At 42.0% G+C, this 14,227-nt stretch overlaps 1 protein-coding gene across 8 annotated transcripts in view; it reads right to left on the reverse strand.

Moving 5' to 3' along the window:
* akap11 (A kinase (PRKA) anchor protein 11) overlaps nt 1–14,227 on the reverse strand; it is a 104,597-nt gene that overhangs the window by 11,435 nt on the left and 78,935 nt on the right. For all 8 annotated transcript variants that reach the window (XM_043694429.1, XM_043694438.1, XM_043694432.1 and 5 more), the window contains 2 exons: nt 11,567–11,613; nt 1,997–2,157 (listed from right to left, as the gene is read on the reverse strand). In XM_043694429.1, the coding sequence (XP_043550364.1) occupies nt 1,997–2,157; nt 11,567–11,613 (208 nt within the window). The remainder of the gene's footprint in view (nt 1–1,996; nt 2,158–11,566; nt 11,614–14,227) is intronic.

A 14,227-nucleotide genomic window follows, 5' to 3' on the forward strand; every position in this document is an offset into this window, starting at 1 on the left:
CCACCCTCTCTAATCTTACTGAAACATCTGTAACCAGGAACCTCCAACAACCATTCCTTTCCCTCTTCTATCCACGTTTCCGTGATGGCCACAACATCGTAGTCCCAGGTACCGATCCACGCCTTAAGTTCACCCACCTTATTTCTGATACTCCTTGCGTTGAAGTATACGCACTTGAGCCCATCTCTGTGTCCGCAAGTAGTCCCTGTCAGTGCTACCTTCTCCACAGCCTCCCTACAGTCTTGGGCATCCTGACAAACAGCTAACCTACTTGCTGGACTACAAGTCCGGATCCCATCCCCCTGCCAAATTAGTTTAAACCCCCCTGAAGAGTGCTAGCAAACCTACCCCCCAGGATATTGGTGCCTTCTTCTTACATTGTGAAAATTAATAAAAATACTCCTGCAACAAGTCTGCCACTCTGTGCCCTGCTTCCATTTTTTACAAGAAAACCACTTTTTCCATTACAATTCTCTTAATTTATCATATTTTTTCTGTTAGTTAAGAAGAAGCAGGCCTTTTAGTTCTGGAAACATTGGAAGGAAATGGAGAAAGGTTTGGAGTGATTGGCAAAGTGATCTCTTCGTAAGCACATTAAAATATTACTGTGAAATGAGCAGTGATCACCATCACAACTAAAAGGACAACCTCTTCTCACAGGCAGCATTTGGATCTCTGAATCAGAGATTGAGGGCTCACAACTTACTTCAGAAAAAGGACTACATTATCGAGGCTAACAACTTAACGCAGTGTTGAGGGAGTGTGTTATGAAGGTGTAAAGGGTACTGTACCTTTAAGAGAGTTAAAAGCTCGCAAAACTACCTGACACAGCACCAAGTGTTCTGAACAAGGTAACAATGTAACATTTGGTCAAACAGCTGGAGTCACTGGGTTGCCTGGCGACAAAAACAAATTCAAATTCTGCCAATCAGTTTAAATTATGCCCCAAATACCAAACTCCAATCAAGTTTGAATTTAGCATTTTTACAATATTAACACCAATGAAATGATCCAATGTTTCAGGGTATAAAACTGAAAAAAAAATTGAATAGTTGGAGAACTGCCAACAGATGTAGGCTGTTAGTCAGAACTCTGAGAGGTACCCGTCGAGAGAAGGAGTTTGCACAGAGAAAAACATCAACACCAACTTAGACAGCAACTCTACAGAGGAAGGTACAAAGAGAAGATTCAACAGCTGGCTGATTTTGAAATTTGAATTTTTCTATAAATCTTGATCGGGGTTTTTTTTAAAATCAGACTAGTATTGTAGAGGGGAAGATAAAAGATAAGCTAGGAGGAGGAGTGGTAAGTAGTTGTTAATTATTCTCTGTTAGACTTAACAAAAGATGTTAATTTTTACTTTAAATAGTGAACGTTTGGGATAGTTCTTGGCCTTTCAAATTTTCACAGATTACTGCATGGGGTAAGTAGTGTTACTGCTTTAAATTAGCGGGGGAGGCGGGGGGTCTTTACCCAGTGTCATAACAAGTACTACACTGCTAAAGGTGCAGCTTTTGAATGAGATGTTGATCCAAGTTTCTTTCTATTCTCCTAAGTGTAAATAAAGGATTACATAGTACTATTTGAAGAAAGAACATTCCCACAAACAATGATGCAATATTGACCACAAAACATGTTGTCAAGAATGTAATTTGAGGGATAAATATTGGCCAGAACATCGGGGGGAACACCCCCATTTCTTCAAAATAGTGTTATGGTTTTTTTACATCCATACCACTCAGTCAAAAAGGGGCCTTGGCTTAATGTCACATTTGAAAGATATCACATCTGTGACAATGAAGTACTCCCTCAGTTCTGCCCAGCAACACCACTCTCAGGTTTTGGGCTCAAGCCCCAGAGTGAGATCTGAATCTGGAATACAGGATTCAGAACAAGAATACAACCAACTGAGCCGCAGTTGGCACAGAGCTGTAATGCAGACAATTAAATCAACATCTAACTGCAAAAAGCAAGCAACTTTTGCACCCATACTCACATGCAACAGTTCATTTTCATAACATTCCTTGAAATACACCAAAGACACTGGAGACTGTGAGGCTGCTATCCATTGCAACACTGCTCTCATCTGAGGGTCATGACTGCAGGGCTCAAGGTCAATATTTAAAATCGATAATATTTCTTTCACCTGCATCATACCTATAAATGAAAAATTAACAAATAAGTAACAGATTGGACATGACTGCTGAAAGACTAACATTATTTTAGCAAAACAAAAATATCTTTTCCAAATTAAAAAAATACAGACAGTCACACTAGCTCTAAACAGTAGGACACTTCAGGTCTGTAAATACATTATCCAAGATTTGCTGATTTTATTTCAAATTTTATTCAGAGCAGCAGTGTTAGCTGACAACATCCTGACCACAAACTCTTCTGTCAGAAAGCCCGTTAGACAATGGGGGGGTACAGAAGCAAACTCATTGTACCAGTTGGTGAGCAGTTGTACTGTTCCCCCAGCTGACACTTATTTCACTGAAGTACATAGAGTTGTATAGATTGGAAACAATCCAGTCGGTCCAACTTGTCCACACACTCAATTAACCGAGTCCCATTTGTCAGCATTTGGTCCATATCCCATCAAAATCTTCCTGTTCATGAACACATCCAAATGCCTTTAAATGCAATTGTACCAGCCTCCACCACTTCCTATGGGAGCTCATTCCATACATACATTATCGTCGACGTGAGTAAGTTGCCCCTTCGGTCCCTTTTAAATCTTTCCACTCTCACCTTAAACCAATGCCCTCTACAGTCACAGAGTCTTACAGCAGAGACAGGCCCTTTGGTCGATGTTGGCCAAAATGTCTATCCATGCAAACCCCATTTCCCTGCACTTGGCCCATATCTCTCCAATCCATTCCTGTCCGTGTATTTGTCCAAATGCCTTTTAAATGTTGTTAATGTGCCCGCCTCAACCACTTCTGCTGGCAGCTCATTCCATATGCGTGCCACCTTCTGTGTAAAAAAGTTGCCCCTCAGGTTCTCTTTTTATTCATTCCCCGCTACCCTTAAACTGATGCCCTCTAGCCCTCAATACCCCAACCCTGGGAAAAACACTGAGTGCATTCACCCTACCCATGCCTCTCATGATCTTACACAGCTCAATAAGACTCTCCACCGCCCCCCCCAAACTGAACACAATACGCCAAATGCAGCCTCACCAACGTCCTGTATAACTGCAACATAACTTTCCAACTTCTATGCTCGGCGCCCTGATTGATGAAGGCCAGTGTGCCAAAAGCCTTCTTTACTTCCCAGTCTATCTGTGCCTCCACTTTCAGATAACTGTGAATCTGAACTCCAAGATCCCTCTGTTCCACTACACTCCTTATGGCCCTACCATTCACCATGAAACACCATGACTTTCCAAAGTGCAAGACCTCACATTTATTGACACTAAACTGCATTTTCCATTTCTTGGCCCACTTCCCCAGCTGCTCAAAGTCTTGCTGCAATTTTTGGACTCCCCTACTTTGGGAAAGAAGACCTAGGCTATTCACCCTATCCATACCCCTCATGTTTTTATAAGCCTCTATAAGGTCATCCCTCAATTCCAATGCTCCAAAGAAAATAGCCCTTGACTAGTCAGCCTCTCCCTATACCTCAAACCATCCAACCCCAGCAACATTCTTGTAAATCTTTTCTGAACCCTTTTAAATTTGACAACATCTTTCCTGTAGCAGGGAAACCAGAATTGAATGCAGTATTCTAAAAGTGGCCTCACCAGCCCAACATGATGGGTGAACAATGGCATATACCTAACTACAGAACCAATCAGCCATTTGGGTCCCCAGACAACTATGTAATTCAATAAGTCCATGACTTTTCTGACTGTGGATTCTAATCCATTTTCTTGTCTCACTCTCTCTCTCTCTCTCTCTCACACACACACACACACAGTCCTTCAGTCTCTTGTTAATTAAAAAATTAACACTCAACAAAACAATTCTTCCTCATCACCATCTTAAATAGGAAACTCGTTATTCCTAAATCCTAGTTGTAGATTGCCCCATGCATCATCCACCCTGTGAAATCCCCTCAGATTCTGCCTGATTGCATTGTTATTTTCTAAACGTCGTGCTATTTACTCCACAAAAATGGATCCTCACATTTTCTGGTTTCTGTGTCTCTCCTTTTGTAATATAGTGGTTACATTTGTGGTTTTGCAATGTACTGAAGCTGGTCAGAGTCAAGAGAAGTATGGAATATTATAAAGAATGCATCCACTATCTTTGTAGCCACTTTTGTTAACATCCTTGGAGACAGGTCACTGTCAGTTTTTCATCCCATTGGTTGCACCAGTGCTTTTCTTCAACCATTTGCTTAAAGTTCTACCCTTTTGCCTCATTTTTTTTCCTTGATTCATTATGGACTCTCTACTGTGAACACAGATAAATTTACTGGAATTTAAGAGGAGGCAACAAGCAGGATAAAGGGGATTTTCAGAAGGTGCTTGATAAAAGATAGGATGTAGTATATTAACATGGATATAGGATTGGCCAACTAATAGAAGACAGAGTGGGATAGAGGGAGTACTTTCAGGATGGTAATCTATAATGAGTGTGTGCCACAGGGATCAGTGCTAGAGCTACAATTATTTATAATATATTGCAATGACTTGGAGGCGGAAATGAATACATGATGGGCGGCACGGTGGCACAGTGGTTAGCACTGCTGCCTCACAGCGCCGGAGACCCGGGTTCAATTCCCGCCTCAGGCGACTGACTGTGTGGAGTTTGCACATTCTCCCCGTGTCTGCGTGGGTTTCCTCCGGGTGCTCCGGTTTCCTCCCACAATCCAAAGATGTGCAGGCCAGGTGAATTGGCCATGCTAAATTGCCCGTAGTGTTAGGGGTAAATGTAGGGGTATGGGTGGGTTGCGCTTCGGCGGGTCAGTGTGGACTTGTTGGGCCGAAGGGCCTGTTTCCACACTGTAATGTAATCTAATCTAATCTAATCTAATCACCATGTTTGCAGATGATACAAAAATAGATGAAACCTATTAACCTGTGGACAAGTTCTATAAGTCGGCAAAAACTTGGAATATAATGTGGGGAAATGCGAGATAATGCACTTTGGCAGGAACATCAAACATTACAGTGCAGTACAGGCCCTTCAGCCCTTGATGTTGCGCCAACCTGTGGAACCAATCTGAAGTCCTACACTACCTACACTACACTCATTATAGATTACCTACACTATTCCATTTTCATCCATATGTTTAGCCAATTACCATTTAAATGCCTTTAAAGTTGATGAGTCAACTACTGTTGCAGGCAGTGCGTTCCACACCCCTACTACTGAGTAAAGAAACTGCCTCTGACACCTGTCTTATTTCTATCACCCCTCAATTTAAAGCTATGTCCCCCATGCTAGCCATCACCATCTGAGGAAAGAGGCTCACACTGTCCACCCTATCTAACCCTCTGATTATATTATATGTCTCAATTAAATCACCTCTCAAACTTCTCTCTCAAGAAAACAGCCTTAAGTCCATTAGCCTTTCCTCATAAGACTTTCCCTCCTTACCAGGCAACATCCTGATAAATCTCCTCTGAATCCTTTCCAAAGCTTCCACATCCTTCCTATAATGTGGTGACCATAAATGTATGCAATACTCCAAGTGTGGCTGCACCAGAGTTTTGTACAGCTGCAGCATGACCTTGTGGCTCTGAAACTCAATCCCTCTACCAGTAAAACCTACACACCGTATGCCTTCTTAAAAACCCTATCAACTTGGGTGGCAACTTTCAGGGATCTATATACATGGACACAGAGTACTCTCTGCTTGTCTATACTACCAAGAATCTTACCATTAGCCCACTACTCTGTATTCCTGTTTCTCCTTCCAAAGTGAATCACCTCACACTTTTCTGCATTAAAGTCCATTTGCCACTACTCAGCCCAGCTCTGCAGCTTATCTATTTCCCTCCGTAACCTGCAACATCCTTTAGCACTATCCAAAACTCCGACTTTCATGTCATCCGCAAATTTACTAAGCCATCCTTCTACGCCCTCATCTAGGTCATTTATAAAAATCACAAACAGCAGTGGACTCAAAACAGGTCCTTGTAGTACACCACTAGTAACTGAGCTCCAGGATGAACATTTCCCATCAATCACCATCCTCTGTATTCTTCCAGTGAGCCAATTTCTGATCCAAACCATTAAATCACCCTCAATCCCATGCCTCTGTGCAATAGCCTACTATGGAAAACCTTATCAAATGCCTTACTGCAACCAAATACACCATGTCAGCCGCTTTACCCTCATCCACTTGTTTGATCATCTTTTCAATAAGGTTCGTGATAGTCAACACAAAACCGTGTTGACTATCCTTAATCAAATATTTCTTCTCTAAATTATTATACATCCTATCTCTTATAACCTTTTCCAACACTCTCCCACAACCGAAAGCAGGCGAAATTATTAGGGTCTATACTGCCTGTAACAGTAGTAGAGTCATCAACTTTAAGGGCATTTAAATGGTCATTGGTCTATAATTATTAGGGTTGTCTCTACTCCCCTTCTTTGAGGAGAAAGTGGGGTCTGCAGATGCTGGAGATCAGAGCTGAAAATGTGTTGCTGGAAAAGCGCAGCAGGTCAGGCAGCATCCAGGGAACAGGAGAATCGACGTTTCGGGCATAAGCCCTTCTTCAGGAAGAAGGGCTTATGCCCGAAACGTCGATTCTCCTGTTCCCTGGATGCTGCCTGACCTGCTGCGTTTTTCCAGCAACACATTTTCAGCTCTACTCCCCTTCTTGAAGGGAACGACATTTGCTATCCTCCAGTCTTCTGGCACTATTGCTGTAGACAATGATGGCATAAAGATCAAAGCCAAAGGCTGTGCAATCTCCTCCCTGGCTTCCCAGAGAGTCCTAGGGTAAATCCCAATTTAGCTATTTTCACACTTTCCAGAATTGCTAACATCTCCTTCTTGTGAATGTCAGTCCCGTCTACTCTAGTAGCCTGCATCTCAGGATTCTCCTCAGCAACATTGTCTTTTTCCAGTGTGAAGAGGAAAAGAGAAGCAGAACGTTATTTAAATGGAGAAAGACGATAGTGTGTTACGGAACTGAGGTATTTGGGATTCCTTGTCCAAGAACCACAAAAAAAAAGCTAGCATCCAAGTTCATTGGGCAATAGGGAAGTGAATGGGATACTGGCCTTTTTTTGAAAGGGAATGGAGTATAAAAGTAGGGAGATATTTCTAAAATTAGACCATAACTGAAATACTGGGAAGTGTTTTGAGTCTGTTTTCTCAAGGAAGATGTCATTGGAGGAGTCCAGTGAAGGTGTACTCAGCTGATACTAGGTATGGAGGGATTGTCTTATGCGGAGAGATTGAGTAGGTTGGGCCTATAATCATTGGAATATGGAAGAATGAGACAATATTATTGCAATGTACAAGATTCTTAGGGGACTTGACAGGGTAAGTGCAGTAAGGAGAGTCTTGGGTCAGAGAACATAATCTCAGAATGAGTCACACAATTAAGACAGAATTGAGGAAGAATTTCTTCTCAGCTGAATTCTTTACTGCAGAGGGCTGTCAAGGCTGGGTATGTTCAAGCTGAGGTGGACAGGTTTTTAAATAATTTAGGGTAAATGATTACGGGAAAAAGGCAGGAAGGTGGAAGGTGGATTCAAGATTATTAAGTCAGTCAGACTCAAAAGGTTTGAACAGCTGACTACTGCTCCTGTGTCTTATGGATAGAAAATACTTGTACAGTGCCTTTTCAATTTCCTTAGTTCTTATTAACTCCCAAGGCTCATTTTAAAGTGTCGATTGCTCACTTTAGCTACTCTTTTCCTTTCTTTATACTTGTAGGAGCTATTACTGTTGCTGTTTACATTTGTTGCTAGTTCCCTCATATTCTAATTTCTCACTGTTTTCTTTTTAAGTCATCCTTGGCTGGGTTTTAAAACTTTCCCAATCTTAGCTTAGTGTTAAGCTGTGCCTTTTCATTCAATTAAATGTCATCTTTATTTCCCTTAATTAGACATGATCGTGCATCCTTCTCAATGATTCTTTTTCCTTATTGAGATTTGTGAAACACCTTTTAAAATTTTTAAAACTGCTTTTCTAATATGTTAACTTAAGCTATTTACCCAGTCCACTTTAGCCAAGCCCTTGCCATTACCTTGATTTAAAATTTGAGGAACTAGTCACAGACCTAAATTTCTCACTCTCAAACTGTACATGAAATTCCATAATATCATAATCAGACTTGTTGATAGGATTCTTTATAATGAGGAAATTATTTAATCCTGCCTCATTTCACATTTCAAGGTCTAAAATAGCTGGTATCATGATAATTTGTTTGACCATTCTGAAATCTGTCTCAAGTACACTTCAAAATTCATCCTCCAGGCCACATTGCCAATTTGATTTTTCCATTTGATAAAGGTTTAAAACATCCCTGATTATTGTCTTTCATGCAAGCTGCATCATTTCTTGATACATACACTGTCTTACCAAGTACTACTAGAGGTCCTATAAAATATTCTCACGAGGGATCTTTTTCTTCGTGTAGAAGGATTCTACACCCTGATTTTCTGAACTATGACTATTCCTCATTATTACATTAATCTTTATGATATATCAAATACCTTTAAATTCACTCACCCTAGACCTGGTCACCTTGCAACCACACTGCTTAATACCAATGAATACATCGCCAATACTGGTCCAAATGTGGTTACGACAATGTCACAAATTCCTTTCTTACTCAGTAGTACATGAATCAAAAGCCATTTCTCCCACATCAATCTGTGAGCCATGCTTTCAACAATTTAAATCTTATTTACCCAAACCAATATGTCCGTAGGTCAGATAGACATCCAAAGATTTGTACTTCTAAGGTTCTGATTTATAATTTTGTCTCTGGCTATTAAAACATCCTCAACAAACCTTTCTTTGACCCAGCTATGTCACCAGCGCCAACATGTACCACTTGAGATGGCTGGAGATCCTTTGGTATTAGGGCTCTATGCTGACCTTACCAACAGCAAGTGAATACACTGCTTTAACAGGCTGTTCAGAAACCCAGTAAATCTCATCGGAATTAGTGTTACACTCTTACAAGAGGCAACACTGGGAAGGGTTTTCTATAAAGACATCTCAAAGTTTAGATTTCTCAGTTACCGAAATGTTTACCAATTCCCACAGTGGCTGAGGTCACCATGAAGATCCCACCTTCTTGACCAAAGGCACACACCTACTGAGAGAAGAGATTCCCCCTTATCTCCATCCGTGATGGGAGATCACTTATTTTTGAGCGCTCTCTCTCTCTCTCAGAGATCGCATCTGTACCACAAGTGGAAACATTTTTCACGTGTCCTGTGCCTCATGTTTCAATAATGATCAACTCCCATTCTTCTAAACTCTAATACGCTGTTCAGGCCCAGCCTGTCCAACCAACCAATCCCCTAATACCAAGTCACAGTCGAGTGAACCTTCTATGAAGTGATCCTATGAACTGCAGTTAAACTCTTACTTAAAAACAGGAGACCAAAGCATTACCCATCATGACAGATATGCTCTCAAAAACACTCCATGAAACTGAATCAAACCATCCCTTCTTTTACATTCCATTCCCCTTGCAATAAACATTCATATTCCATTTGTCTTCCTATATCAACATAGTAACAGTTTGTGTAAAACTGGAGTAAATGGAAATTGGGGAAAACTCTTCATTGGTTGAAGTCAAACTTGGCACACAGGAAGATGGTTATGGTTGTTGGAGATTAGTCATCTCAGCTCAAGGACAATGCTGCACGGGTTCCTGAGGATAATGTCATAGGCCAAACCATCTTGATCTGAGGGGTTGCGAATGGTGCTGAACATTGCACCATTAATCAACATCCCCATATCTGACCCTGTGAGACAGTGGGGGGGTTATTTATGAAGCAACTGAAGATATTTGGGCTTAGGAGATTACCCTGATGAATTCATGCAGAGTCCTGGAGATGACATGACTGACGTTCAACAACCACAGCCACCATTAAATGGCCTTAAAGTTGGTGAGTCTACTACTGTTGCAGTCAGGGTGTTCCACGCCCCTAATACTCTGAGTAAAGAAACTACCGCTGACATCTGTCCTATATCTATCACCCCTCAATTTAAAACTATGTCCCCTCATGCTAGCCAACACCATCCTAGGAAAAATGTGCCCAATATGACTCCAACCAGCGAAGTGTTTGCTCCCTGATGCCCACTGATTTGAGTTTTGTTAGGGATCCTTGATGCCACACTCGGTTGAATGCAGTCTTGATGTCAAGGGCTGCGATTCTCATCTCACCTCTGGAACTCAGCTCTTTTGTCCATGTTTGAACCAAGGCTGTGATGAGGTCAGGAACTGGGTGGTCCTGGCGGAACCCAAACTGGGCATCACTGAGCTAGTGCTGCTTGATTGCACTGTTGATGACACCTCCCATAACTTTACTGATGGTCGATAGCAGACTGATGGGTTGGTAATTGGCTTGTTTGGATTTGGCCTGCTTTTTATGTATAGAACATATCTGGGCAATTTTCCACATTGTCAGGTAGATGCCAGCATTGTAAACGTACTGGAACAGCTTGGCTAGGGGAGTGGCAAGTTCTAGAGCACAAGTCTTCAGTATTATTGCTGGAATGTTGTCAGAGCGTGTAGCCTTTGCAATATCCAGCGACTCCAACTATTTCTTGACATCACATGGACTGAATTGAATTGGCTGAAGACTAAGGTTAGTTGGGTTGAACCGCTGTTTTTGTGTTAAATATTCTATGTCAACCATATTAAGCAAAGGGTGCCACTTCACAGTGACTATGAAGGCCACAATCTCAAAAACCTGTCAGATGAGACTCTCCTCAAATTGACCAACAATAATTAACAAAGCTAGGAAGAGTTAAACACCATACTGTTGTCTGAAAATGGAAAGTAAAGTGTAACCAAACGTGCAACTGAATAGGTCCCCATGAAGTGCAATGCTGAATGCCAAGCAGAAGAACATTACCACTGGAAAAGACAGTCTCAACTGACAACGAACTCTGGAGTCAAATGTCTTTGAGGAGATACCATGTATAATTTTGCGAAATGGTGACCCACCTGGTTGAACGGCATTCTGCAATGTACACTTTTTCAGAAAGGAAAGGTCAGACGAATCAATTCTAATATCTGGAAATTATACTTTTTAAAAATAAAATCATATTTTGTTAATCATGTCAATCAACATTACTGCTGAATTTGGCTCTGGTTTACAGAAAACACCTTCAGAAAGAAAGTTATTTGCACAACTGCAGAGAAAGCACTTAACAAAGAAAAATTGGGGAGTTCTTTCAAAGACCTACAATTGTGCAAGATGGACACATTGATTTGCTTTTACTGAGATATATAATGAGAATTAGTTTCCACCAAAGAGCTGCTAACTCTCGCTATTTAATTTGGGTCTTTGATCTTGCCGGTTAGGTGCTTCAAGGATTGCATACAAGTTGGTCTTTTGTTAGGATTTTCAGGACAATGCCTGGCAATAACACTTCAGGACAAAAATGGAACTTCATACTATACCTTCAGAATCTTCTTGCACCTCTTCTTCTCTGTCTTCACTATTATCACTACAATAGCAGGAGAGAATTGACTATTTAGTGTTCACTCCAACTCAGTGATTACATTGAAATATTGCAATTAAAATTAAATAGGAAGTAAAACTATTATAAAAATCAAAGGCAGTGAAAATGCTGATCGTAGACATGCATTTCCATCCAGCAAGCCATTAATACTTCTCACGCTATTCCATATTTAACAGTATCCAATGTTTGCAGGCTCATAGCACTTGCTGTGACCCATATTTGGTAAGCCACATGCCAAGAATAAAGTGTTGACATAGCCACTTGCCACCGTGTGAATGCTTGCTCTTTACCTCTTCCAACTTCTACAGGTTCACTTCTCATGACTTAACCTGGGGTGGGCACGGTGGCTCAGTGGTTAGCATTGCTGCCTCACAGCGCCAGGGACCTGGGTTTGATTCTCGCTCGGGTGTCTGTGTGGAGTTTGCACATTCTCCCAGTGTCTGTGTGGGTTTCCTCCGGGTGCTCTGGTTTCCTCCCACAATCCAAAGATGTGCAGGTCAGGTGAATTGGCCATGCTAAACTGCCCATAGTTTTAGGTGCATTAGTTAGGGGTAAATATAGGGTAGGGGAATGGGTCTGCGTGGGTTACTCTTCGGAGGGTTGGTGTGGACTTGTCGGGCCGAAGGGCCTGTTTCCACACTGTAGGGAATCTAAACTTGCTAGAACTCTAAATGGATTTGCCTTGAAATATGCATTGTAAAAATTCAAATGTCACCATCTGACCAAGGACCCACAGACTTTCTTTTCGGTCATGATAGTCATGTGAACAGAATCTGTCTTTTACCATGAACTCTTCATCGGCACGAGATATTCCCAAAGAAAGTGCTCAAACCACAGCCTCAAATCTCAACGTTATTTGTCTACGCTGGTAAAACCAAACATCGTACTGACTTTGGTCCACGGCTGCAGTACCAATAATAGTGAAGCTTGCAGTGTCCCCCGATGTTACAGAAAAAATGAGATAGGAATTTCTGGCATCCACAGTTAAATGCAAATTCCAAAGGTATCTGTTAGACATTACCCATTTCTTTTGGGGACACGGTCTTTTGAAAACTAACTGAATACAGTGTCTACATCAGTGTCAGCATTACTTTGAAAAAAAGGTTCTCTTAAAGATGGGTGATGTTGTGCATATAAGCTACACACTCTTAATTATTGCCCTCATGTTGCACCACTGATATTCCCCTCAACATCACTCAGCACTGAAATGATTTCAATGATACACGTCCACTTGTCAACTACTTTCCCAATAAAAATGGCAGCAAAAATTAAACTCTCTGCATTCAGGAACCAGTGAGCTTGTACGTGTGGTAATCATTGCTAATCACCCTCTAACACACAAAAATGAATTTCACGAAGAGAACATTAGATTTGGTATTCAAAATGCTGGCTCTTTTATCTCACTCCCTTAACTCAAACAGCATTCTAGATAATGTTTATTCTGGAAAAGACCCATCAAGTTTGTACTGACAATAACTATCACTGAAGGCACGCACTAATCCCAATTTCCTGCACTTGTCCCATATTCTTGAATGTTCTGATATATCAAGTGCTCATCCAAATATTTTTTAAAAGGCTATAAAGGTTTCCAGCGTCTACAACCTTCTCAGGCAGTATATTCCAGATTCCAATCACCCTCTGAGTGAAAAAGTCTTTTCCCAAATCCCCTCTGAATCGCCCGCCCCTTACCCTAATACTTTGCCCCCGCGTGACTGATCTCTCAACAAAGGGAAACAGCTGCTTCCTACTCAGCTCTGGCACCTTCCCTTGCTACTGCAAGAGGTGTAAAACCTGCATCCACACCTCCAACTAAGGACCCAAAGGCAAACATTTTCCTGCACATCTAAACACCTCCTGGTCTCCTGTACATTGGGGAAACAGGACACCAATTTGCAGAACACTTCAGAGAACATCTCTGAACACACGCACCAAACAACCCCACTGCCCAGTGGCCAACCACTTCAACGTCCCCCCCTCCCACTCTGCCAAGGACATACAAGTCCTGGGCCACCTCCACTGCCAAATCCGTGCCACCCACCACCTGGAGGAAGAATGTCTCATCTTCTGTCTTGGAACCCTCCAACCACACAGGATTAACATTGGTTTCACTAGTTTCCTTATCTTCCCTTCCTCCACCTTATCCTAGATCAAACTCTCCAACTTGGCACCGCCCTGTTGAACTGTCCTATCTGTCCAACGTCCTTCCCACCTATTTGCTCCACCCTCCGCTCTAACCTATCACCACCACCACCCATCTACCTTCCCCCCGGCCCCACCCGGCCTCCTATTTGTCTCTCAGCTTCCTTCCCCCCCACCACCCCACATTTGTGATCAAGAACGTATGCCCGAAATGTCGACTCTCCTGCTTCTCTGATGCTAGGCAAAAGTGAGGACTGCAGATGCTGGAAACCAGAGTTTAGATCAGAGTGGTGCTGGAAAAGCACAGCAGGTCAGGCAGCATCTGAGGAGCAGGAAGATCTACGTTTCGGGCAAAAGCCCTTCATCAGGAATAGACTTGCTTTCTGACCTACTGTGCTTTTCCAATGCCACACTTTTTCACTCTGATCTCCAGCATCTGCAGTCCTCACTTCCTCCTAAC

Source organism: Chiloscyllium plagiosum, chromosome 7 (genome assembly GCF_004010195.1).
Source record: "Chiloscyllium plagiosum isolate BGI_BamShark_2017 chromosome 7, ASM401019v2, whole genome shotgun sequence".
In the NCBI taxonomy this organism is placed as follows: domain Eukaryota; kingdom Metazoa; phylum Chordata; class Chondrichthyes; order Orectolobiformes; family Hemiscylliidae; genus Chiloscyllium; species Chiloscyllium plagiosum.